This window comes from Zootoca vivipara, chromosome 6 (assembly GCF_965207765.1).
Source record: "Zootoca vivipara chromosome 6, rZooViv2.hap1.1, whole genome shotgun sequence".
Classification (NCBI taxonomy): domain Eukaryota; kingdom Metazoa; phylum Chordata; class Lepidosauria; order Squamata; family Lacertidae; genus Zootoca; species Zootoca vivipara.
The window spans coordinates 40,035,233-40,062,416 of record NC_142589.1 but is presented as its reverse complement, the minus strand read 5'-3'; the positions used below and the strand labels follow the sequence as shown (position 1 = coordinate 40,062,416).

At 48.8% G+C, this 27,184-nt stretch overlaps 1 protein-coding gene and 1 non-coding gene across 7 annotated transcripts; both read right to left on the bottom strand.

Annotated features, from left to right (window-relative positions):
• Nucleotides 1-60: 60 nt before the first annotated feature.
• Nucleotides 61-26,738, bottom strand: AP1G1 (adaptor related protein complex 1 subunit gamma 1). 6 transcript variants are annotated; one of them, XM_060276005.2, is made up of 23 exons: nucleotides 26,400-26,738; nucleotides 16,902-17,105; nucleotides 14,406-14,530; nucleotides 13,655-13,796; nucleotides 13,192-13,288; nucleotides 11,303-11,379; nucleotides 8,648-8,743; nucleotides 8,387-8,467; nucleotides 8,173-8,271; nucleotides 7,597-7,652; nucleotides 7,026-7,139; nucleotides 6,088-6,228; nucleotides 5,575-5,629; nucleotides 4,535-4,657; nucleotides 4,314-4,403; nucleotides 4,080-4,207; nucleotides 3,578-3,682; nucleotides 2,880-3,021; nucleotides 2,441-2,567; nucleotides 2,203-2,295; nucleotides 1,915-2,075; nucleotides 1,459-1,557; nucleotides 61-1,159 (listed from the first exon to the last, which is right to left on the bottom strand). In XM_060276005.2, the coding sequence occupies exons 2-23, from the start codon at nucleotides 17,100-17,102 to the stop codon at nucleotides 1,058-1,060; spliced, it is 2,454 nt and encodes an 817-aa protein (XP_060131988.1). In that variant the 5' UTR covers nucleotides 17,103-17,105; nucleotides 26,400-26,738; the 3' UTR covers nucleotides 61-1,057. The 6 variants fall into 6 exon arrangements, with proteins under 6 accessions (XP_060131988.1, XP_088527128.1, XP_034972993.1 ...); XM_088671002.1 differs by having other exon boundaries at nucleotides 2,203-2,292; XM_035117102.3 differs by having other exon boundaries at nucleotides 26,521-26,692.
• On the bottom strand, nucleotides 6,374-6,459 carry LOC118088070 (small nucleolar RNA SNORD71). The gene has a single exon (XR_004692930.1). It is a non-coding gene; the product is annotated as a small nucleolar RNA SNORD71 (small nucleolar RNA).
• Nucleotides 26,739-27,184: the final 446 nt, after the last annotated feature.

The window sequence follows — 27,184 nt, the reverse complement described above, 5'->3', positions numbered from 1 at the left end:
TGTCCTCTGCTCAACGTCTATGCAAGGAGCTGCAAAACCAGCTACTAAAAGCAGGAAAGGTCTCATTAAACCGCATGGTCTTTATTTTCAGTGCCAATATTACAGATACAACACAAACGTCCCAGGAGGAGAACGAATTCAAATGGAATCCAGGACTCTGACAGGCTCAGGAAATGAAAAGGGCTGAGGGGGGAAAGCAGCTTTGCAGTGGAGTCTTGAGATGAGTCTTTCTGCAGGCAAATGGTGCCCCCCCTTTCCATCTTTAAGCAACACACATTTCCTTTCTACCCACCTACCACAGCTGACAGCCAAGGATCAGACAAGAGGAGTTCCAAGATTTGGGGTGGGGGGCACGCTGAAGAGCAACTTGCTGGAGGGAGCAGCCAGTCTCGTCCATCATGATGCTTTCTGAGAGGGAGGCACTGGCCAAAGAGGACTTGACGTTGCTGCCTCCGCCACTGAATCCTCCAAAGCAGAGCTTCTGTCCAGAACAGCAGGTCCACCTATCAATCCCCTTCTCAGACTCAAGCCACTGCCCTTGGGGTGTGCAGTCAAGCGTAGAAAAGGCCCCCCATGTCGGGGAACTCCAAGGAGAAAGGGTCTCCAGCATCCTTGGAATACATTTCCAACATGAACTCTGGATGAAAAGTGCCTGAAGGTGGTAACCCGGCTAGCAAGGAGCCGAAACAAAACTCGCTTCACTCACTCACTCACTCGCCCACGCCCACCGGAGGAGAGAAGGTGGCAGGCGGGGAGAAACAGTCGCACATGCCACAGTGCACCTCCCCTCCCCCCTATTCCAAAACAAGGGGAACGTGGCTTCTGTGGCAAGTGTGGCTCAGCAGCCAGGAGAGGAGAGAAGAGAGAGCGAGCCAGCAAGTGTCTTAAGAGATATGCTTCATCAAGGTGAGCAAGGCCAGTCCTCCTGCTCTGCAGCAGCCGCTGCTCTCGTCAGCTCCCCTGGCCATGGTGCAAGTGGGGGGATTTCTGGAGTCACAGCGCTCTGCCCAGCGTTCCTTCGGCCAACCAGGTGGGGTGAGGAGGGTGGGGCCAGAGCTCACTGCCAGGACTGAGTGGGGAAGTTGTTGACTTCTGCCAGGTCCTGCATTGCTGAGCCCTTGTGATTATATGTCAGCTTGATCCGCATGCGGAGCTGTTGCTACAAATGGGATGAAACAAGGAGAGGTGAAGAAGATCTGGGCAGGAGGGGTGAGGGGATCACTCTTGCAGAAGCTGCAGTGGAACCACCTCAATTTCGTTCAGTTAAATGGGTGCCAAAAGGCAGAGAATTCAATGCCCCCCCCACTGAACAGAATAGCCACAGCTAGAGGCCTTCAGAAACAATGCATGACCCATACCATCCAGAACTCAGAGGCTGGGCACCACTCCCAGCCCAGCTGCTCCTTCAGCCTCCATGCTGAACATGGCAGTAGGTCACTCACTTGCTCATTTGCTCACCTTCTGGGGGTTCAGGACTTTAATGACTTGTGTGATGGTCCCTGTGTTAAATGCTGGGATGACGCTGCTACTGGGAGACAGGAGCTGCAACTGGAATGTCTGGAGGGAGGCAAACAAAAGGAAGAAGGGGGCACACTTTCACCTGGTTTTCTGCTGCAACTACTGCTGCTGCTGCAGGAGACAGGAGGCCCAAAGCTCGGGCTCAACTCCAAGTACAGTGAAAAATGATGCACAGCACCTAGCCCTCTGCCTCTCATCAGAATGTGTTCCCTTTTCCTGCCACAGTAAGACACTTATGACCATATCAAAGACAAAGGGCTGGTCCTAAGGGTCCATCTACAGTTTTGGAACCAAGCCAGCCATAGGAGCTTGGAAGTCTGCCTGGAAACACTGTCTATCCCACTGCAGCTAGGAGGCCACCAAAGCAGATGCTCCTGACCCAAAGACTAGCCTCACCTTTGGTACCGCAGCCTGGAAAACAAAGTCTGTCATGTCCAGCTCGGTGCTGTTGGAGGCCTGTATTGTGATCACGGTGACGCTGGGGTTGGTGTTTGAGCGTTCAAAGGCAAAGTCAATCTTCAATCCATTTTTGTTGTAGGCTGTAATTGGGGGAATGCCTGTGGAGATGCAATACTGATCAGAGTCCTGGAAGGTGCCCTCTCCAACTGGCCCTTACAAAGTCTATAGTACACATTCCCCGCCCACCTCAGCCACTGCTCAAACAGCGAGGTTCTACAGTCCTACCAGCAGTTATGTCATTGAAGATGGGTTGCGAAGAAAGTCCGTCCAACAGAAATGGGGGTTGCGATATCTGTGGGGCAGGAGCTGGAGGTCCTACTGGAGCAGTTATGAAAGAAAGGGCAGGGTTAGGCTGAAGTTCTTCAAGGCAGGAATCAGCGCCAGTGCCTCCAACAAGCAAGAAATCTTGCCCAGTTTCTTCCCCGCACCCTTGAATCTCACTTCTACATGTCCAGAACCTCACCTGTTGGGTTGAGATCCCCCAGGAGATCCAGCAGCTCCCCACCAGCAGAAGCTGGTTTGTTTGGAGGGGCTGTTGAAATAATGGGAGTGATGTCGTTACCTCCCAACAGGTCCAGCAAGTCGTTTGCCTGGCAGGAAACACCAATTCAGACTGTTAAAGGCACTTAGCCAAGGAAGCCATCTAGTCTCAAAGCCTCCCTGAGCAACATTAGCTTCTGAAGGCTGGAGGGGGCCAGCAGAGAAAGCTGACTCCTGTTCCTGTGGGGGCTCCACAATTGCTCCTGCAGTCAGCCGTGGGCTGCAAAGCAACAGTTCCCAAAGGAGTCTTTGATGCTGTCTAAGAAAGCAGCAGCCCCATGCAATGTGGCTCTCTTGTTTGCAGGAAGGGAGGGAGGGATAGCTATCTTCTTGAGTGTTGCATTGGCAGCACCTTCTCTTACCTGGCTGGTGGGCTGGAGGCCAGAAGGGAGAGGTTTGGTCTCCAGCACTGTTGGCTCTGCCTCCCCATTGGGTTGAGTGACATCTGTGGGGCCATTGGTGGTCAGTTTCTCCATAACTGGCATTCTCTCAAGCAGGGCTGACCTACAAAGTGGCAAGGCTGTTACCTCCTGGGTAACTCACAGGCTAGGAGGAACAGGAGTTACTCCTCAGATCTGCGTGTAGAGAGGGGGCGAACTCCCAACCAGTCAATGTCAGAGACAATCTATTTTTAGTTGGTTCAAGTCCTCTATTTTTGCTATTCAAATAGGTCCAGCTGAGGCAAGCAGTAGCTTCCCCCAGTCACATGAACCAGTGTAAGAGACCCTACACTGTCTCTTCTATGGGGCTAATGGTTTGAGGCCTATAGAGGTCATGTACTAGAAATGGTTGGTTGCAATCAGCCCTGTCCCCTGTTCCCTGGGAGCTCTTGTGAAATGTTCACCAACAACAAGTGTCAAGCCAGGCAGAGGTCTCCTCCTCCTCACACTGACCAGACACCAAGAGGTCTTCACCTTCTTCAGGTGTGAGACCCACTTCTTAATTTACCACCATATGTTTGTAAGGTGGTGATACTGATTCTATCGCAACCCTGCAGGTTTCCAACCCACCAGGCTGAAGGTCAAAAGGCATGGGGACAGCAGTGTCCTCTAACACTCACCTCATGTGATCGTACTTCTTGAACAAGGCATTGTACTCCACTGCCCTCTGCTGGAGCTCCACATCAATGCTGCTGCCGTATATGGACACCACTTTCTTAATGCGGCTAGAGATGTAGGAAAGAAATGGTGACAAGTGGCAGCAGGGCAGGGGCTGCAGCTTAGCAGGGAGCAAGTACTTCTTCCAGCTCTGCAACTGTAGCAGCTGTGTGTGTCCTTTGGGGTCCTTGGGAATCAACTATGTTTCCTTGGACTAGTGGCAATGCCTGGCCTCTGTAACGCAGAAGTACAGCTGGGCCCCTCACCAGGCACTTCCTCCTCCTGTGGTTGGTTTTTTTTGGGGGGTGGGGGTAGGGGTGCTGGTTAAGATCCACAAAGTAAGGGTTCATGACGCTTGTACAGCAGCGAGCAATGGGATCCAGTATCTCCTGATTATTTCAAGGACTACAATAAAGATCAAGCAGCATAGGCAGAGCCCCCCACCCCACCCCTGAAAATACTCACTTGACAGTGCAAGTGAACCGAGTGGACAGCTTCATGATGGCAGTGAGGGCATAGCCTCGTGTGACAGACACAGACATGTTGGAGACTAGGACACTTTCCAATACATCAAGGACTTCATCCTCCGTGACCTGAGCAAGCCAAAAGGCAGAGATAAGAAGGATGGGCCATGAGCCAAAGGGGAGAAAACTTCACCAGAGGTCAAGTAAAATCTTTTATCCCTTTCAGTAGGCCTACCTGGATTGGCTCCTCCTCCTCACACTGACCAGACACCAAGAGGTCTCCATACTCTCCTATACACCAGGAAGCTACCTGCACCATGGGCTGCTACCAAGGAGAAAGAGGACAGGTGAACTCAGCAATGCCATCTTCTCACCCAAAGTAACAGAGGTTCATTGACACAATGCCTCCCCTCCCTCTCCCCTGCAACCCAACCCAGCATCACTCTGGGGACCTACTTGGGAGTAGTCACCCATGATGGCTTTGTAGAGTCTCTGCACAGTGTAGGCATGCATCTCCATGCTGTTGGTGATTAGCTGGATAAGGTTGGGTACAGCATCGTCACGAACGTAACTCCCTGCCTGGAAAGAGGACCCAGAGAAGTTTACAAGCCATCCATTTGATGTTTTATTGTGCTTTTAATTTTGTGGGGAGCTGCCCAGAGTGACTGGGGTAACCCAGCCTGATGGGCGGTAATAATAGTTAAAAATTATCATCATCCAAGAAAGCCAGGGAGTGGTACTCAAAAGCAGATTTATAGACACTGCTGTAGTCAATTAGTTTTTTTTATATACCGGTACAACTTTTCTTAGGGTAAAGATGGCTTACATAAAAAAATGCAGTAAGATTTAAAGCTACAATTAACTGCATCACCATTGCGTTTTTGGCAAGCAACCCCCACCCCCACCCCAATCAAACCAGCTTCCAAAAGCTACAACTCTTGCAGGTCTTTGGCAAGTCCTAAGTGGGGATGAGCTACTCTTGACTTCCCTCTGGCAATTAGGCCAGAAGGAATGGTGGCAAAAACCCCACTCCTGGCTGCCAATGACTTTCCCTCATGTGTCAAGGATCAATAGAGCAAGGTTTGATCAGAAGACAGTCTTTATAGAGGCTGGTCCTGGGCTGCCATTGCTTTAAAGGGTGATCTTAACCTGAAGCACCAGCACCACGAATTGGGCCCAGAAGAACTCAGGCAGCCCCTAGAACTAATGCAGCCTCGTCCTTCATTCATTAAGTCAATAGCAGCAGCAGCAGCCTGCACTTGTAGTGTAAACTCCCACACCATCTTCAGAGGCAGCCCCCATGCAAAATACATTGCAGCAGTCAGTCCTCAAGAGTTACAGGACTATGTAAAAATCCCTCTGTCCCCACCAAACAAGAACCCCTGGGAAGCTCCACCACCTCCACTGGTGGCTCTTGGACACAGAGAACTGATAAGCCCTAAGGCTCAGAACATCTGTTTGGGGATACAGGAGCGATAGACAGGGTCAGCACTCACCGTTGTCAAGACTCGCATGATTGTGTCTATGTGCCAGCGCTTAGAAGGAGCATATCTGAAAAAGCAGTAGTTGCAAAAGTGTGAGGACATTGCTTCTCCAAATGCTCCTTCAGTTCCCAAATGTAAGGCAGTTTTGGTTTTCCAGACAAGGATTAGTCAACTGCGTAGCCTGACTTGCTTTGGCTACACCTGCATAAATTTATTCCTAAGGTGCAATGTGCTTGACTGCACGGGAGAGAGGATGAAGCTAAATCCCTGCATTCCACCAGGGGCGAGTGACACTACTGCCATTTGGCTCACAGGGTGATGGTATCCAGGTAGCATTACCAGAAGGACCAGCATTGGCAGAGATGGGTCCAGCCTGAAAATGCTCCTCCCCAGCTGTAGCTGTGAGCAGCAAGTGGGAGTGAGCTGTGGCCTCCCAAAGTTGTGACTGCAGAGCAGTTGGGGGGGTAGCAGGAGAGGAAGAGGGCCACAAATATGAAACACACACAAATTATTTGGATTCCTTACTTCTCTGCTGCAAGAAATATTCCCGAGGCACAGTCCGCCTTGAACTCTGGCTCACAGGAATCCAGGAAATACAGCAGTTCCTTCATCATTCCCCGGATATTGTTCCCATTCACGAGAGCAAAACTCAGCTCCATCGCCCGTCTGGAGAAGGGGAGAAGAAGGGATTCAGAGGAAGGGATTCAGCTCTGCTAACCTGGGCCTGAGCACCACCAAGAGCCTACACATTTGCAGCCCCTTTACAGACAAGTCTCCCCATCACCCCAAAGAGCTTTCCAGAGGCCACAAATGTGCTTTGTCAGCTGCTTGAGTGTCATCATTGCGCCAGGCGCTCTGTTGATGGATCACTCTTAGGCTTCATCCTACAACAGCACTAGCCAAGCCAGAAGGCTCCCACCCCTCATCACTCTAGGGTCCCAGTATGAAACCTAAGGGGTAGCCAAGTTCAAAAACAAGTAGTAAGACAGAGCAAGCTTCTTGATTGCAGACCCAAACCCTTTAAAGCTAGAAAGTAGGTTACGTTAGGCGGGAATAAGTATTAGAGATGACAGCAACATGACACATCTATATAAAATGATGCATGGTGTGGAGAAAGTGGACAGGGCAATATTTTTTTCTCCTTCTCTCACACTAGAACCAAATTGGGTTATCCAATGAACCTGAATGTTAGATGATTCAGGATAGACAAAAGGAAGTACTTCTTCACACAGTGTATACTTAAATGATATTTACTCCCACAAGAAGCAGTGATGGCTACTAACCTGGACAGTCATAAGGGTGTTCCCTGTGGGAAAAGGGACCATGCTTTAAACAACAATGCCTCATAAGTAGCTTCTGGCTCACAGTGGAGGGCAAAGGAGACAGGTGAGGGGTGACAGAGAATGAATCTTAGATGGTTGGGCCACCTGGACCCACAGTCCTAGCATACCAATCTGACTCACCGTTTGATGGAGACGTCCAGATCTTTTAGGCAGTCCACAATGGTGCTTCTGTGCCGCTGTACAGCATTGTGGTCAGTCTGCACAGTCTTCAACAAGGATGTTAAAGCTACATATCTGAAAAAAGAGACCTGTTGCTTTAGACTATGGTAGCTGTTCTGTGTCACAGCACACTAGAAGGCTTTTGAACAGCACAGCCAGGCAGCCAAGGGAGATGGAGCAAGCAGGTTGAGTGACTTGCAAGGGCAGACAATGCAAACCTCCAGGCAATGGATTCTAACCTCCCATCTGTATCAGAGCACCTTGGAAGTAAAAATGAATTTCTCCCAGAACCAATTCTAGCCAGGTAGCCTGCTAGACCAATAGGATGTGAAAAAAGAGCCCAGAATTTCACATGGTGCATGTGGTTGCGGAAGTATAGACCCAGGCAGCAGAAAGGACTGACCACTTCACCTGCCAAGGCTGCCCTGGCCACACCTCAAAAACAGCCAATATTGCCACAACAGACCTGGAGAAAGCTGTGCCTGCTCAAATGAGAACTTGTTTTCCATCCTGGACCTGTACTCTGACCTACCTGATATTTTTGTCATTATTGAGCAAGAATCGGCCTAAGATGTTAATGGCCAACACCTAGAAAGAGACAAGCAAAGATCTGGATTTAGAACCTAGAATACATTTTAGACTGTATTTGGTTGTATATAATTTTATGTTTACATGTGTAAGAGTTGAATTATATCAGATATCCGAAGTATGAGGACATTATTTTGTATTTTGTACTTTATATTTGGTAATTTGATGTATTTTTAATATTTCTCAATAAAGTCATTTTTAAAAAATTAAAAAGAAAAAGAAAGAGACAAGCAAAGAGACATGGGTCAGGAACATCTACTTGTTGATACTTTTCACTCTCCAGCCCAAAAACTCCCAAAGGGGATTGGATCTATGCGCAACCTCAGTGACCCAGATTCTTCCTTGTCAGCTGGTCTGCTTCCATGCAAGAGCCCTGAGCTGCTTTCATGTGACTCAAACATCATTTAGAGGTCAGCTCCCATGGGAACGCTTGGCTATGGCTGGAGAAACTGTGATGGGCCGGAAAGCTTTGTTTTGCTCAGTGTCTCTCCTAGGATCCCACAAACCCAAGATTACGTACTCGCAGGCCACTCTCAGACTTGATGTCCATGATAGTTAAGACGGTTTCGTAAAGAATGGCATTTCCCACATTTTTACTCGTTTCAGTATTTGTGGCCACCTGGAACACAAGACAGACAATCTCACTTTCTAGCTTCCTCCCTCTAGAACAATGCACCTTCCCTTCTGCCTCCCAACAATGATTTGGCAGGCTGCACCCTGCCAAATCCCCTCACCTGGGCAAGGATGTCATTCATAGCTTCACTTGAGTCATCGTCATTTCGGCCTAGAATTCTCAGCAACCGTAGGATTCGCACCTGAAAAGGACAAAGTTCTCCTTTTGAGCTACCATGGACCCAAGAAGGCTCTGGTCTTGAAGTCAGTCACTGCAGGATCCCCTCCATACTTGAGGGAGGAGGCTGGGGGGGGGGCTCCACTCCCTGGCCAACATTCACTCCTCTCCCAGCCCAGCATGTGCCTGGCCCCCAAGCCCTTACCTGCAGGAAGGGGTCGCTGATTCCAGAAACATCATGCTCGGGGGAATAACCAGACATGATGAGGTTCTTCAGGATACGGACTAGCTGGGGCACAAGCTGCAGAAGACAAAGAGCCATCAGCCACCTGATCTATAGCCCTGCTGTTGTACCTGACATGAAGAAGGGGTCCAAGGAGGAGTCTCTCACAGGGAAAAATGATATTAGATTCACCATCTGCAGGTGAGAGCTGAAGGGGCTCTCATTGCTGCTCAGCCCAACCTCACTGACCTTTCCACAGCACAGAGCCAAATAAGCCTGCTGGCCCTACACAGCCATGCTGCAATATACATATGAGTAGTCTGGTGGGCAACTGATGCCTCAAACTACTAACAGGAAGCAAATGGATTTGACCTGGCTCCCACTGGCTGAAGCTGCCTCCAGTATCATAGATAGTGTGCCTCTGAATACCAGTTGCTGTAGAATATGAATGGGAGAGGGGGCTGCTACCTATCACATGCTTATATGTAGGATTTCCAGTGGGGTTATCTGGTTGATCATTGAGGAAAACAGGAAGATGAAACTATGTAGTTCCTCTTTGTCCTGATCCACTTACAGCCAGGCTCTAACGGTCAACCATACAACTTCCAGAACCCAAACCCAACCGTACTAACCTTCTGTGGTTAATAGAAAGCACACCAGCACAGAGATCCCCCTGCTCTTGGTGCTCACTTATGTGGCTGCAAAGAGGCATGTGGGCGTGGCAGGAACAAGAGGGAAGTCTCCAAGCTTAGAATGCTGATGTGGTCCCCCAGGGAAGAGGCTCTGTTTGGACAAGCAACCAAGCCTGACACAAAATCCCAGGTCAACTCTGAATCCACCAGAGGCCTCCGCTATTTCACTCTCAGCCTATCCCCCTACTTCTGCACCATTTGCTGTTTGAGCACAAGTTAGTAAGAATTGCAAATATTTGGACATAATTTTAAAACTGCTAAATGGATGCATTATACCTAAATGGGTTGTGTATCCAAGTCCTATTCTTGGTCCACCCGCTGAAATTAACCGACTTACTTTAGTCATGTCAATTAATTTCAATGGGTCTCCTCTAGCATTGGCTAATTTTAAATTGGTTAACAACTTTAACTTGGGGCCAAGACAGGATAAACCCCAAAGAGGATTTCCTTCTCAGTGCCTCAAGTTGAGGGGCGGAGAGCGAAAGGGCCTTTGTAAAATGAAAGACTCTGCTAAGATATGGCAGCTGGCCAAATATACAAACTTTAGACAATCTTTTAGGAAGACAGAGATCTTACTCAATCTCATTGCAATATCTCATCGCTTGGAACCCTGCTTAGTCATGTCATGTCACCGAGGCTTCCCATACCCACCATTATTTTGCTCTAACCATGCACGAGTCATAACCAGTGATGATGGGACAAGCATGAGGAGGCAGAAACAGCTGTAGAGATCAATCTCCAGCCAAGCAGAAGCAAGTAGGGAAGGAAGAGGAGTATCTCTGCCTTCAACAGCTGCCCATAGCATGAAGGCACATTGCTCTGAACAGGGGCGGTTCACTCTTCCACCTTCTCTGCTTACTACCCGTCCCACACCTTGTACCAAGCCAATGGAAAACACCCACCATGAACAGCACAGATGCAAACCCCCCCTCACATCCCTCAAAGATCCATCCAACTGTAGCAGAGGGAGACTGTAGCAAAACCACCTCCATTTCAGGAGGACTGTAACAGAGATCCAAGGTTGCCTTAGGTATTAGGTTTAATCAGGGCATTAATAAACTCAACTACAAACACAATTAGTCAAGCTGCAGTATTAGTGCAGTAAGCAATGGATTGGCACAAACCTCAACAGGCCCAATGAAAGCATGCATGGGGGGCATAGGGGAGGAAGAAAAAGTGAGTGACTCTTACCTTTTCATTCTAACCCACCACAGCAGGATTCCAAACAGACAAAAGGGACAGAAGAGATGAAGCAGGCGTTAGGGAGAGGAGCAACAGCTCACAACATCAACCACCTCATCCACCTCCACCAGCAGCAGCGGCAAGACAAAGGGCAGGAAGGGTAACCAGGACAACAACACCTGAAGTACAACTGCACTCAGCTCTCCCCAACTGGACCAACAGCTTCATCTACCTCCCTGGCCAGGTCCCTTCTGTGTTGGGCAACAGTTCTCCACGCACAGCCCCAACACTGGGAGGCAGGCTGGCAAGCAGAGGTGGCCCTCTCCATGGCTAAGCAGCTGGAGAAGCAGCGGCTCCTGCTTTGCTCAGGATCTCCCTGAGTTTTGAGGAATTTTCGGCTCCCGCCCCTCATATCATTGCTGAGGTGGTATCACTTTATTAAATGGAGAAAACAGAATATGCTTTGCAAGAGCAGCAGCTGGAGTGGCCTGGCTCAAGTGCACCACCCTGCCACTCAGTTCCACAGGAAAGGTAGAAAAGACATACCCTGGCATAAGCACAGGGACTTCCCAGCTGCAGGGCTTCCATTCAACCAAATGGATATTTTGCCAAGGAAGGACACATGCTTCTCTCCTGCAAGGCCAACCCATCAGCGACTGGAAACTGACACCCACATCAGTCCCTCAAAGGTAGGAGCCAAGCTTGCTCAAAACTCTGCCCAGAGGGGCACATGCAATAGGGTGACAAGTAGACAAGAACTTACCTTTCTAAAATGGGCTAGCATGTCTGGGCTTCTCTCACACATTTCCGTAAGGAGAACCACAGAAGTGTGAAGAACACCTGCCAAGAAAAGAGAAGAAGGAGCCTATGCTTTACATGGCCATCACCAAGGATTCGCCACAGCTGAAGTTGGACTATGAGAGACTGCAGGATTTTAAGGCAGAAGCTTGGCAGCTTCTAACCAGCAACCTGCCCTCTGAGCCTCACAGCACTTCTGGGCCAGGATCCTCTATACACAAGATAATCCTCTGTATGGAAGCCAGAAGTGGTTGTGGATGAAAAAGCAGAGAGACTTCATAGAATCATAGAAATATAGAGTTGGAAGAGACCACCATCCAGTCCAACCCCCTGCCAAGCATTGGGATTGGGCTGCATCCAGCCCCTGGGCCTTAGGTTGCCTACCCCTGTCCTAGCGCATCGTATAGCTTTCAACCCTTTTATCAGGCTGTCTCCTAAAACTAAACTTGCTTCCTCATAAAAGGCAGCTCATGGCATCATCACCCACAGGGAGGAAGAGAGCTAAGTTCCCGAATGGCTCTTTCCTTCCAGAAAAGTCCAGCTGCAGGAGATTTAACAAAGAGAAGGGTATTTGGTTGTTACTTTAGCTAACAAAGCCAGACTGGTTTGGCAGGATAGACCACTTAAGCCCAAGGGTGGAGAAACTGTGGCCTGCCAGAGGTTGTTGCTGGACTACAGCTCCCATCATCCCTGACTACTGGCCATGCTGTCTGGAGCTCATGGGAAGTGGAGTCCAACAACATATGGAGGGCCACAGGTTGCCCATCCCTAATTTTAAGTAGTCCTTCCATGATCCAGACCTTCACCCTACCACAGAAAGCTAGACAGGATCTCTCTTGGAAACTTTCCAAGGCCAAAGCAGCCAGGCCTTTTTACTCTTCCCTATGAGAAACTGCTGATAAAAGGATAAGCTGCAAGGAACTCTTTAGCCCCTCCCCCAAAGGCAGCACTGAACTGAGCTCCGTGGCCTGTAGAAACATGAGCAAAGCTTGGTAGCAAAGGGAGCCTCAAACACCTCTCTCCTTCAACCCCACAGCCAAAACACAAGTGAGGCAGATGCTGCAGAGTAGGAGAAGCCGGCTCTCCCCATTGCCCATGTTAATGCCTCCTTCATGCCAACAATACACACTACAGCAGGCTGGAACTCACTAGCTCTCAAGATACCTCAAAGGGCCAAGCCCATAAGGCTTGCAGCCCACTGCTAGATACAAACCATAATGGCTGCATACTGTTACTACTTCAGAGGGGCTATGCCTCTAAATACCAGTTGCTAGGAACACAATGTTGTGCTCCTGTCCTGCTTGTGGCACCAGGCTGGCCACTGGGAGAACAGGATACTGGAATAGGTGAGGTTTTGTTTTGACCAAGCAGTCAAGGGTCTCCTTCCATTAACCCCACTCCCTCCCTGCCTGAGCTTGATTGCACTCCCTGTTATGGGATCTGGCTTCCTTCACTCACCTGACCAAAAGTAACGCAGTGGAAGATGTCCCAGGTTCAATCCCTGCCACCATTAGGTAGGACTGGGAAAGCTCCCTGTTTCAAACCTAGCTGCCAGTCAGTCACCTGAGATAGGTGGCCCAATGGCCAAACTCAGTGCCAGGTAGCTTCCACTGTTCTAAGGGAAGGAGGGAGCAAGCAACTCAGAGTCCACCAACTGAGTTTCAGATCACAGAAACACAAAAAGTATACTTGGCTCTTGGCCTTGATGCACACGACATTTATCTACATGAGGATTTCTATGCCATTCCAAGCTGCCCAAGCTTTCTTATTGTAGCCCTTCAAGTCCTCATATTTCTCTAGTCCACCCCAAAAATACATAGTGTCTTGGCCTTTCCTTGCCACAGCAGGCCTTACCATGATTCTTCTCATTCAGCAGGTTCTTTGTGGCTGGCAGGAACATTTCCATAAGCTCAGGCACCTTCCTGATGACATGAACAGCACACAGGGCTGCCTATGGAAGAATTGGGGGGGGTGGAAAGGGGAGTGGTCAGCAGATGTGCAGGCAGCCCCCTACACAGAGACCCATAAAGGGGATACCTCTTGAGAGAGAAACACTATGTACTTTATTTGCATTTTAACTCTAGTTCTGCTAAGTCTTAATTGTGGGCACAAAGAGACCACCCACTGCCAAGGGCCAGTCAAAAACTCCTTGCAAAGATCTGGGCAGTGCGACTTCCTGCTGACATTTGAGAGGAAGCAAACCACAATCTTAATGTAAGAAAATGGAAAAGCTTACAGATCAACAGATCTAGAGGACTCCCCCTCCTTTTGGGGAGGGGGTCCCTTAAAGTTGTACCTTTGTCCAATAAATAAATACCTTTTTCCTCAAGTAAGAATTAGAGGTTTTCAGGAGCTTCTCCACCTCCCCAGCTAGGTCACGACACATTTCAGAGGAGCCCATGCAGCCCAGGGTGCAGAGTGCCAGGCCTTGCACATACTGCGTGCTGTGATTAAGGTCACTGGAAGAGAGAGAAAGCAGCAATGCAAGGAATGGCTGGAATAAGGCACTCCCAGATACAAAGCAGTCGGCCTCAAGCTGACAGCGTGTCAGATAACCCTGGGGATAGCAATGGGCTAGAATGCTTTCCAAGGAACAAAGAACAACCAACTAACACTTGTCTCAGTCAATTATAACACAACTGTGTCCACCACACTAACTCATCTGTGGTCAAATGCCCCACAAGTTCAGTGGCATCTCTACTACACCAGAAAAAAATGACTTAAGTGTCTATTGAAGTCATATTACAGATACTCCCGCCCAGATGCCTTCCATAGCTCTATAGATCCAGGTCCAGAGACACACAGCAACAAGGAAGAGAGCTATATGCAGCATGGTGGGGCATCTTAACTGCTCCCATAGGCGGTAGCTTCAGCTCTACAAGGCAAGCAGCTTATTACTGCCTTCCCAAACCTCCAACACCACTTTCTGGCTGCGATCCTCAGAGGAGGGTGAATGAACAAGGTGTGCTGAACTTCAAGGCTCAACAAGGATATTCCAAGCCCTGCCAGTAGGTCTACCTTTGCAGAATAGCTCTCTATTCCCACCCTAGAAATGAAAAAGGCCTTACTTCTTGATGCAGTTGGTCATGAGAAGGTGGACGTCCTGCCTCTCATCCAGCAGCAACATGGCTCCAAGGTAACCAATGCGCTTGTCCGTGAATTTCTGAGAGGCAATCAGTTTCAGGCACTCCAACTGCAAGAGGGGGCAGAGAAGCCAGAGGGAGTGACTCTCCCCAATGCTTCCAACATTTTTGTCACACTCACCGTGACAACTGTGCTACCATACCCTGGTGATTGATCTGCCTTACTACCAACTCCCTCCATGATTCTTAGGCTGCAAAGAAGACTTGACAGTTGTTGGGTTGCTTCACTGTCAAGGTGTCCAGCACATCTCACCTCCAAGCACCAAGCTGGCAAGCTGCTCTCCTGCACTCCCCTGAGGAGAGACCAGCATGAAGCTTCCTTGGCGGTGGCTGCTGCTGGCTGGAGGCACCCTGAAAAGTGACCAAATAAGTGGCCTTTCCTGCAGGGGACGGGGGTGGGGTGGGGGTGGCAGCAGGTGCTGGGTGGAGGTGCTCAGGGCACCTCTGTCCAGCAGTGCCTTAGCCAGGATGCTCCCACTTGCTTTTCCTGCAGGAAAAACAGTGGTGGGTGTTAGAAACCTGGTGACAACAATTTTGGGCTTTGGGTTGTGAGGGATGCCAGATGAGAAAGGTTGAAAGAAAAGAATGAACTGCAGCTATGGACAACTGAGTCTGTAATGAAACCTGAGGGTTCAACCAGGGCTCAGCAGTTGCTACAATGCTCAGACACACCATTACTTAAACCCCCTTCAGTACATGGGTTCAGCCATGAGAATGAAATGGGTCCTAGAACTGAGCACTTCTGTGGTAGCTAAATGCCTCACAGGATCTGAAATATTTCAATGTCATTTAAAATCAAGGTTTGAATTTGCTCGCAAATCCTTGCTAAAAGCAAGTCCCAATTAGCCTTGGGGCTGTCTGTAGGAAGAATGTTGGTGCTGGTCTAAGTTTGCCTGTCATTAAGGCTGGTGGGAAAATGATGGCAGGGTAATGCTTCACTCACAATCTCTTCAGCACCACAGCATGAATCTACACAGGATCTGTCTAGTCTTTACAGCTGCAGAAGATCAATGGCAAAGCTGCTTTTAAATAATCCATTCATTCTGCTTTCTAAATCCAGTTATTTCCCAATCACGCAGTACCCAGCTTAGGATAAAGTTTCAGGTTAGCTTGATAAGCTCAGTTGGTTAGAGCATGGTGCTGGTAACACCAAACTCACAGGTTCGTATTTCCATATGGGATAGCTGCATATTCCTGCACTGCAGGGAGTTGGACAAGATGATCCTCAGGGTCCTTTCCAACTCTACAATTCCATGGAACTCCTGTATGAGGTCTAGCAGAAAAACACATGTGCCAAAGAAGAGGCAATTATGCCAAGAGCTTGTGGCCCACCTCCTAGGCCTTCCTGATGTTCTGATCGAACTCTCCACCATGGTATGCCAGGAAGACAAGGCACAGCAGCAGCAGCAGCAGCACTTAAGGCTTGGACGGAGAGGAGAAAGGTTTCTACCTGTACCCAGCCTGTTCAAATGCCTGCCTGCTTCCTACATGTAGAGCTTAGTTCAGTAACCTGATATGGGTGAACTGCTCCTTTGATCTAGCTGAGCAGAGGAGGAGCAACTTTGACACCAATATATCCCATTTCAGCTGGAGCAAGAGAAACAAACCACGCTTTTCCCATGGTTCACTCTTTCAGGCCTTTTTACTTGGTGGCTTGGGCTCAGGAAGGACCTTTTGCTGGTCTGGTTGCCTTTCCAGTTCCAGAAACATGGCAAGGCAGCAGCAAAAACACAGCCACACTTTCCCTACCCATAGCAGAGCTGCCCATTATCCCTTTGCCAGCCTTGGTCCCCCTAGCCTTGTGCCCTTGCACAGAGCCCAGAGCACTGAATGGCCCATTGGTTTTAATTCCCAACAGAGGGCTGATGCACTATGACCAGGCCATGCAGTGTGGCTGGAGAGCTCCATCATAAAACTTCTGCTCATCACATGCAGAACCAGCACCTGGAAACTAAGACTGCACATAAGTCTTCCTGTGAATCTTCTATCACACCACACACACCAGTCAATTTACAAGCAACTTAGAAAGCAAAATTAAATGCCATGAAATGAACTCCCTGGCCACAAAACAGAGTAGAACAGCTCTTGGGAAAATTTAAGGAATGACTTAGACACTCTTTAAAGATCACAAAACATATCCTTTGCTACAATAAGATGATGAAATAAAACCATGAGGATTGTGACATGCTCCTTCTTAGGTTTCTGTGAGGCACATCAAAATAGTTCTCTTCCACAAAGGATTTCCAGCCCAAGGAAGCACTTGAGGAAGCCCAAGTAAGCATGAGGAAGACAACTGTGCAGTTTCCTACAGGTTGCAACTTTGAAGATACTTTGCCAGCATGATGAGCTTCCTACTAAACATCCAAAGCTAGGAATTTGCAAAGGGCTGCTGCCACTGCTGATGAAAAGAAGAGGGCCTACCTGTCCAAAGTGTGCAGGGTAGCCCAACATGTGCATGTAGAGCAACTTGGCCACATTCCGGCAGCGGTAGGTGTTGTCCTCTTCTCGGAAAGATGATCGGATGGCAGCACATTCTTTTTGGATCATCTCCCTTTCTTCTGCCTGGGTCCGTGCTGTCCGGATGGTCCGGATCAGCTCCCGGAGTCTGATGGGGGCTGGCATCCTCTGAGAAAAGAGATAATGGGGGGAGGGAGAGAGAGTGAGCAGGGAATTAAACCTTGGCAGTTAAGTCTTTAAAACAGTACCCCACGAGAAACTGTAGAGAGAGGCTGGTAGGGTCTCCTAGCTGGCCTTGGTTATCCTGACAGAACTCTCTATGGTTCAATCCACGGTGTTTAGGTATTTATCCCAAGTCAGCCATCTCTGCCACAGCTGGGACTCCAGAATATTTCAGCCTCAAAAAGTCTGTCTTCCCTGCAAGTGGCTTAAGATAGCTGTAGTAAGGAAAGAGACATGGTATGTAATGATGTATTCGCTGCAGCTCTGTCTCCACTACTGCATGTGCTCTTTACAACACATACAGCTCACCTCTCCTGGCAAACCCAAGAAGCTGATACTTTTTCCCCTGTGGCTGGTCCCTAATCACCAGGAATTTCTGCCTAAATTTGCATACCAGCACAGATAGGAGCCTCCTCCCTCCTTCTGCCATCCCCAAATAAGGCAAAAGTCCTAGATTAATCAGCGACTCGCCCTACACGACCTTCCTGAGCCTTGGATTAAGCCCTGCTTGTGAAAACAAACCCAAGGTTGAAGCAAACCAAATTATGCAGCCATAGAAGCATCTGAATCTGCCCGCCCCAAGGTGAAGGTGTATTTACAGGATCTAGCAAACCACAGGAACACCTCTGGCTCAAACCCAAATATTCTACTTCACTCTGGATTTGCTTTTCAACTAAAGGAAACTCCCATTACCGTGTTTCTCATATTTTAAGGCATCCCTAAAAAATAAGGCATGGCAGGATTTTCAAGACCTTGCGAAATATAAGGCATACCCCAAAAATAAGACATGAGCAGGACCCGGCAAAGGCAGCAGTGCGCGCTTTGCCGAGCTCCAAGCCGGCGGCGGGCTGCTGCTTTCCCGCTCAATTTCCCTGCCCCCTCTCGCGAGACTCGCCGCCGGGTCCGCTCTCGCGCACATGGCCCGGTGAGAGGGAGCCTCCCCTGCGCGCGCGTCTGCGCTCACCCTCCCCCCTCCCTCCCCCTTTTCGGCCCAGCGCGCCGCCTTGCCTGTTCGTGTGCCGCGCATGTGAGGCGAGCGGGAAGGCAGGAGACCCAGGAGAGCCTGGCGGCCGCCGAGAACCCCACCACCGCTCTTCCCGCCCAGGACGAGGGGCCCGGAGGAGGAGAGCCCGGCGGCAGCGGAGGAGAAGGAGAAAGAGGCGGCAGCAGCAGCGGCGACTCAGAGGCCGAGCTGCTGGACGGGCCTTCCGCGGAGGAGCCTGTGGGGAAGAAGGAGCTGGAGCCCGAAAAAGGCGGCAGTGAGGAGAAGGAGGAGGAGGAGAAGCCGCGAAGCAGCAGCCCGCCGCCGGCTTGGAGCTCGAGCCGGCAAAGGTACCGTAGCAGCGGCGCTTTGCCGAGCTCCAACAGAGCGGGAGCTGGCAAAGGCAGCAGCGCGCACGTTGCCGAGCTCCAAGCCGGCGGCGGGCTGCTGCCTTTGCTGGTTCCCACTCAGTCGTGGCTCGGCAAAAAATTAGACACCCCCGAAAATAAGCCATAGGCTTATTTTCTTCGGGAAAAAAAAATATAAGACATGTCTTAAAATATGAGAAACACGGTATATTTCAAAGCAGCCTTTGGCCCCAATGCATGGGTCACTCTCTGCTACCCTGGTCTGTTTATCTTCCAAACAAAAAGAAATAAATTATCCACAAGGCAGGAGGAAAAAGTATTATTTTCAAGGCCCGGCATACATTACTGCATAATACGAATATGTACATTACTTCTAGGAATGAGAATGGTCATTCTGATATTGTACAGTTGTACCTTGGTTCTCAAATGCCTTGTGACTCAAACGTTTTGGCTCCCAAACGCCACAAATACATAAGTGTTCCGATTTACGAACTTTTTTGGAAGCCAAACATCGATTGAGTACAGGAAGCTCCTGCAGCCAATCAGAAGCCGTGCCTCGGTTTTTGAACATTTTCGGAAGTCAAGCGGACTTCCGGAACAGATTCCGTTCGAGAACCAAGGTATGACTGTATAGTTCTTTGGAATTTAAAATGCATGAGTCTGTATATACATCTCATACACAGTAAATTATAGCCAAGTTTACTGTTACCATGATGTAATAATACTTACAGAATGGACATATTTTTAGACCAGTCAAACACACAAACCTAAGTTTCAGTTAGCACAGCTGAACATGAGCAAGGAAGTGTCATTAACATTGTGAAGACAATTTCCATGCCGACATGACATCTTTCTCCTGAGGACCTGATGGAGACAATCAGGGTTTCATTCAAGTCCTTTCCGTCCAGACAGCTCTGCCCCTTTCAGGCTGTTCAGTATGGCTGTTTCTCAAGCCTTTTCAAAGCAAGGATAGCAGAGCCTGAGTGGGACAGTTCCAGAAGGGTGGGACATCCCCTTCCCCACTTTCCCAGTACAGCCTTAAGCAGACTACTTCCAGTATACTCCCAACCCAGTGGTTAACTAAAAACTGAGCCCAGCACTCAATGGACACCAGCACTGCTGCTGCTTCTCACATGCGACTGAACCCAGAGCTGATTCCAAATGCACTGAGTCCAAACAATGAAACCCAAGAAAAGTCTATGCTATTACAGTGGTGCCTTGACTTACAAACGACTCAACAACCGAATTTTTCGACTTACGAATGGGGCAAATGGTGGCACGCTTACGAATTTCTCGACATCCGAACGGAAACCGCGGCGGTTTTAGATAGGGTTTTTTTCAACTTACGAATTTTTAGATGGGGTTGCTTCGACTTACGAATTTTTCCATTTCCAATGCATTCCTATGGGAAATCACGTTTCCAATGGCGCTTTTCGACTTACAAATTTTTTGACCTACGAAGGTGCCTTCGGAACGGATTAAATTCGTAAGTCGGGGCACCACCGTATTTAAAACCATGGGAAGAAGCTAGGTAGGCCAACTCTAGGCCTCTTCTAAAGGTGCTTCATCAGTACAAGTCACATTACAGTGGGTGTGGCTCTTGTTTAGTTAGTTAGATCATTCAAACTGTGACTACACCAGTCCATTCAGAGATCACACTTGTTAAGGGTTGTGCAATAAATAACGGACAGAAATCCTAAACTATGCAGCTCTTGACTGAGCACTCAGCATCTGTAGCTGCCTACATTTTGGACTGATGCATTTCATAAAAACTACAAAATGTGGTTAAGATGTTCAACAAGCTACAGAAACCACTGCAAGTTCTCTCTTATTGCTTGTGAAATCCACTTGTGCCAGCCCATTAGTGTGGGGAGCTCGCAATAAAGAACACAGCGGGAGACAGAATGTGGATCCGGAAGGTCGCCCAGAACGAAAGCAGGTGCCCCCTTTTATTGAAAATTTTAAGAACTGTCAATGTTTAACCAGAGGTGCATCCTTCATCCAATGACAATTGGTCAAGCCCCAAAGAGATGGTGTTCTTGCATAGGTCACATCCTGCCAACACCCCAAAAACCCATCATAAGGGAAGTCCCTGTTTCTCAAGTTCACCACGACCATGCCTCTGTCACCTGCCCACTCCTCAAACATCCCCCTCCTCTCTAACTCGTGATCCTTGGGGTTTTTCCACCACTCTGACATTTTCCCATTGTCTTCCTCCTAACCTGGGTCTGACCCTTCAGGCTTGGACCAGCCTCCCCTGTTCTAACCTGCTCTAACCAGTTCCATCAGGATCCTCCCAACTCTGGCCAGTCCAGTAGTGACCTGCTGCCCTCTAATGTCCCCCTGACCCAACTTGTGAATGCGTGTTTATGCATACTGACGTACAGGAAGGTTTGCCAGCACTGTACGTTGCGTTTGACAGCTGAGGGTTTTGACAGCTAGCTTTCTATCTGATGCGGTTTGCCGACATCAATCTAAAATCACTGCTACACATTAGTTTCCCAAGCTGATTTTATAAGGGCCTCCTCACATCCAACTTCCACTACCGTATAATTACAGAGCCATCACTTTCAAAAGAAGGTGGCTGTCAAGTAGGAGAAACAAAGCAAGGACACAGGCCTTTCAGGTCATTCTGCTAGTGCTAGCTACAGAGCTGGAAGGGGACCTCACAAATCATCCTAGTACAACCTCTTGCAGATGGATGGAGGAGACATATTACTACACACACCAGCCCCAGAAGGTTTTAAAGCAGTAGCTGGATGGCCACCATCTTCCAAGGTATTCTGAACTGCCACTCTTTGGTAGGCTGAACAGTCCTACCTGTCAAGCAGAGTGTAGTCAGCAGGTGGGTGAAAGACATGGTCTCTGATGAACCTTTCACTTATGAAGGCAGCCCTGTATCAGGAAGTTTTTAATGCTTGACATCTTATGTTTTTCTATGCGCTGGAAACCCAGCCAGATGGGTGGAGCATTATTATTATTTGAAAACTTCAGCATTAGTTTTTTTCTTTAACATTGATTCCCTACTTTTCCATCCCAAAACAGAATGTTCAAACCACTGAACCACCATCATAAATCCTAATACTAATAAAACAGCACAACTCACTCTAATGCAGCAGCAATATAAATCCAAGGCGCACACAGAGGAAAAACATCTGAAAAATGCATGGCTCAAGCCATACTGTTCTGACCTGTTGCCTGAAGAGAAAAAGGACGCCATCGGCTGAGTCCATGGAGAAGAGTCTCATAACCAAGGAGCCTCCACCATCACCAAGAAAGCCTAACCACATATGTCCACATGCCATAGGTGGGCCCCAGAGCAGGGCTTCCCTTCAGCAGCATCTGCAGCAAGCAGGCAGTTACCTACAGAGGAGCTGATTCCATGGAGTTCCAAACCATCCAGGCAGAGACTGACTCTAGGTCAAGTTTTCTTGAACTCTAATAATGTGCTCTCAAGCCCATTCTTGGGATCAAATGGCTGTTTTCATTCCTGTTATCAGAAATAGTTCCCCTATTCCGGTCCTGTTTACTGGGTGATTTTGCATTTATCCAACCAACCTCATTCTGTTAACTATATTTCTGGACTTTGCTTCCAAATCAACATGCAAAAACGATTCCCCTTCTCCAAAAGCCTCCCTTTCTGTTAGCGAGAACAAACATGCTTCCCAAGACACTCCTCTAGCACTGCCCCCTGCAACACAACATGAAGTCGACAAGAAGTCTGCAGCCTTCCTTCACAGATAGTCCATGTGCTGGCTGCAAGCAGAGGACTCTGTTCAGGCAGAGAAATCCCATCAGAGCTCTCTATAGCCACCAGTCTCCAAACTGGAGGCTTCTCATTAAGGAAATATTTACAGTTACTGTATGCATTCTTTCATTCCACAATTTACATTTGCCACCAACATAGGGACATAGTAAGCTGCCTTCTGTTTGTGTCAGACCACTGGTCCATCAAGCTCAGAACGGTGACCCTGGCACCTTCTACTTGCAAAGCTGGTGCTCCACTACTGAGCCAAAGTCCTTCCCCATGCCATTATTGATTCATGCATGTTATTAGATGATTTATGTCCCCAGAGTATCCAAGGTGGTTTATGGAAAATAAACCACAGCACAAACTGCAGGTATTTGCAGGATACTGGAGACTGACCAGACTTCCAGGTCTGATCATCTGGTGACAGAGAAGCAGAATTATTTCCCTTTCCCCAAGTGCTGACCAGGGTAGACCCATGCCTGCTAGAGAGTCTTGTGCCATCTCATGCCTTCCAACCCACTTATTGCCAGTTCTGTGTGGATTCCTTAGGAAAGGAAGCTGTTGCCATAATTACACAGGAGGATCCTGGTGGATCAGAGCAAGCATACGACCCACAGTGAACCAGCTCCTTCCATGTTTCACGAACCAGCTTCAGTTTCCATCCAAAGCTCTGCTTAATGAACAAACCCACTCCCAGTTAAGGAGAAGGCTCTCAGGCTGCCTCTAGGATCCAGAAGTACTCATGATCTAACTTCTACTAAGACACTTTGGAAGAGCTTCATAGCAAGTCACCAGCTTCCAGAGTAGCCAACATACCACAAGTGCCTTTATTAAGTATGACATTTTAAAAATAATCTCTGGTAAACAGATGTTTAGTAAGAAATGCTCTGATAGCTATCTGTCTAATGTGGCATTCACTCACCAGGATGGAATTTCTGGTTGCCTATGACTACCAGGTGAGTTGTTAGGTACATGCAAGGCTGTCCTAAAGCTCATCTTGCAATACTAAAGTTGACCCCACCTCTCTTCAGGTACTCCAAGGAATGAGTCACAAGATAAACCAAATATAAGAACTCTTTCAAAGTAGCAACACTCTTAACGGAACTTTCACAATGAGGGTGGGTCCTGATACATACCAGGTACAGGGTTAGCTCTACAGAACAGAAATTTGGGATCTACCTCAGGCAGCAAGAGGTCTCAAGACAGCACTGTTCAGATTGCAAACAGTTTCTGATTGCAGGCCCAAAAAAACTCTCAGAAGATGCCCAAGCTGAAGAAACAATAAAAACAGGTCTTTGGTTCAAAAACACCTGCAACTACTCCTAAAATCCAACTCTGCCATAAGATGGTCAACATGCAAGCCAACATACAAAGTAAAGTTTATTAACTATGTTTGGGAGGAGAGAGACAGAATGCAATTCACTACCGTGTTTCTCCAAAAATAAGACACCGTCTTATATTTATTTTTCCTCAAAACACACACACTATGGCCTATTTTCAGGGGATGTCTTATTTTTTTCCTCCTCCTCCTGCCGCGGCTGGCATTGCTGCTGCGCCTATCATTACGTCTTATTTTCGGGGTATGGCTTATATTCCTTGAATGCTTAAAAATCCTGCTACGTCTTATTTTATGGCTACGTCTTATTTTCGGAGAAACAGGGTACCTCAATGCAGGTACGCCCGGAATTAACAGCCAGACTTTGTTAACAAAAAAAGTGACAGTGCAACCATACTACTGGGGGGGAAAGTGTTCTACAAATACAAAAACATCCAGAATAAGCTCACAGCAGTGTTAGAAACTATGATATGTAAGTTAGGTGCCAAAAGTCTCCTTAAACCAAGGTCACAGTTATCACAGTCACCACAACAGAATATCTAGTTGCCATTTGAGGGTAAGACAGCCCTAAAGTCTTATTTTTCAAATGATAGACTAATTGTGATTGATTATCAGTGAAACACCTGGCTAGTTCAGATGACTACCTTGAACTAGAGAATTAAAGAAGAAAAGTCACTTGATGCAGGGACAGTCCACATATATATTAGCCTATTCCTACGTCTTTTTCTTAATGGTGACACTGACCATTCATAACATAGGAATGTTCTTCACAACTGTGAGAAGGTCAGTGGGGTGGGGTGGGGTAAGTGAAGACAAACTACAATAATTAACTAACGTTGCTCCTGTTCAGGCTGCACACAAAAAAAGCATTTTGGTTCCTGAAATTCATTCTGATTGTGCAGATAAAATATAACTGATAGAATTCTACAGTGTGTGAAAACAGTCAAGAACCAATGATCCCCAGCCATACACCTGCAGATGGTTGCTATGACAGGCGCTCTCCTAGCATTAGGGCATCTTCACTTGGTTGCAAGTGGTCAATAGTCAGGTGCAAAATGCACCTGGCTAATTTTGGACATTGGCCCATAGCCAACAGAAATTCAACAAAGGTTAAGACCACAGCATTCAGACAAAAGACAAACATACTCCAGCTGCAATACTATCTAAAAGCAGGTCTTCCATTTCATGATAGATCTTTGAACTACACCAAACTTAGTCAATGTAACAATTCTGCCCAATCGTCACAATTTCTTTCAAGAGACACAGAGGATTTTCAGCATACACTAGTTAGACATTTTATAAAAGAGAGGCCCTCTGTCAGACAGGTTCTGTTAATCATTAGTGATAAGGTAGCACCATCATTCCACATGATGCTTTGCAGAGAATCACATCAATATGAGCTTACAGTTTCTAAATTTTAAATGGCAGATGAAGGAGAAATGTGAGCAAATACTCCATGTTGCAACAATAAAGGTGAAACCAAAGGCATTAAACAACAGGCTTCAAAGTGAACATGTGTTTTGAGGAAGTGTTTGAAGAGAAGAGAAAGAGATATAGGGTGTCACAAAGGGTTTCTTGCAAGGAGTTCGAGTCTAGGGGACAGAAAACTGGGCAATCAAGCTGAAGCAACTAAGGATATGGGCAGGAATATCCATATTAAAATAAAGTTAAGTTTCAGAAGGTCTGCAGATGTTGAGTAACCCTCCTCCAACTGTTACTCATCTACAAGAGTACTGTAGTGCTAGATAACTCCTTCACAATCATTAACCTCAGTAGGAAAGCAACTTATCTCATTTGTAAGACCCTTAGGAATTCTTACCATCAAGTGGAATAAAACTTTTGTTAAATAAAAATAAACAAATATTTCCCTCTTGACAGAAGGGCAAGAAAAGGAACTGCACTGGCTTCTTCAAGTCAAGTTGACAGGTGAGCCAGCTGGCTGGACTGCCCTCTCACTTCCCTGCACCCACCCCTGGGTCTTGGCCTTTCCTTTCCCCAGCGCTCACTGAACAGCCATTCTTTGCAAAGCGTCGGAATCCACATCCAACAGCCTTGAGCCTTTTCCTAGTGTCGACCCTGCCATAAACGGGAGTGACTCAGTCTCTTTCCCCGACGAGGTGTTCCTAAGCCCCTTGCTCACAGGGTCTGTCAAGGAGCGAGCCGAGTCTCTTTCTTCAGGCCTCGGGTAGGAGCCGATCCGATCGCCGGAAGCCCGGGCGAGCTGTACGGGGGTGAACTCCGGCACGGCGCGCGGAGAAGACTCTCCTCGTCTATAACAGAAGAGGCCACAGGTACTTCCGAAGACGCCGACAGCAGAGACAGAACTGGCCGGGCGAGGAGAAAAACGCCTCGAACAGCGGGAGGGAAGTCATGAGCTAAGGCTGGCCTTTGCTCAGGACGCGGCGGCGCGGAAAAGGGAAGCGGACGGAGGAACAGCCACCTCTTGCCCGGGAGGGCGAAGGGCCGCTCCGGCAGGGGCAGCAGCACCGCCAGGCCTCACTAGCCAGCTGGCGAGTCAGACGGCAGCAACCCTCGCGGAACACGGCAGCGCGCTCCCTTCTTGCGCTAGGAACCGGCGTTTCTCCCCTTAGCCAGCCGACCCGCCCGCCGACCGGAAAGCGGCCGAGCCCTCGGCGGCCAAGGCTCAATCAGTCCCGGGAGGCGGGGCGGGAGGTGGCAGCGGCTGGCTGGGCCTTGCCCCGGGCAGCGGCGGCGGGCCCAGGATCCTACCGCCGAAGTAGAAGCATCAGCAACCCCTACGCTGCCTGGCAGCGCCCCTCCTCTCTCCCCGCGCGGGACTCACCGGGCCGGATCCCTACGGCGAAGGCGGCGGCGGCAGTAACTAGAGCCTGGCATCCAAAATGGCGGCGGCGCGGCCTCAGCACCGATACCGCAGGCGGAGGAATCTGGAGACCGGGACTTACTGACTGCTCTCTCTCAGAGCACAGCGCGGCGATAGCCTGCTGCATCCATTAACTTTGCTGCGTCCTCCGTCGCCGCCGGCCGGTGCGTTTCCTGGCCAGGCAGAATGCTCGGCGCTTGGAACCGCGGTAACTGGCCCCAGAACTCGTTTCCTCCGCGGAAGTATCTGTAGCGGTGTCACACGATTAGCGGTGAGACTGCGCCGTGGCAGGTAGTGATGACGTCAGACGCCTGCCTAGTCACCGCTGCGGCTGTGCTCACGACCTGCGTCCGGCCGGGTCGTATTAGCGAACATTAAAGTTCCGTTCTGGATACGGAACTTGCCCACAGCCCGAGAGGCGAAGCGCCTGCCGTCCTTCGAGGAAAAAAACAGCTGACAGGGCGACTGAAGCGTCTTCGCCAATTGCGAAGTGCCGGGGGCTAGCCTGACAGTAGCGGGGCCAAGTCCTACAGACCACTTGCTTTCCTTGCAAGATCAATCTTAAGCAAGTTTACTCGAAAATATATCCCAATGCATTGGACATACACAGGACTGCAGGCTTTGCACGGAGCTCCAGTGTCCCGTTTCTGAGGCCGCAGAGACACGAAGACGCTTGCTGGCAAGCGCCTTGTTTGAACGTGGAGAGCCTCTCGGCTCAACCTCCTCTGATTTGCGTGAAGCAGTTT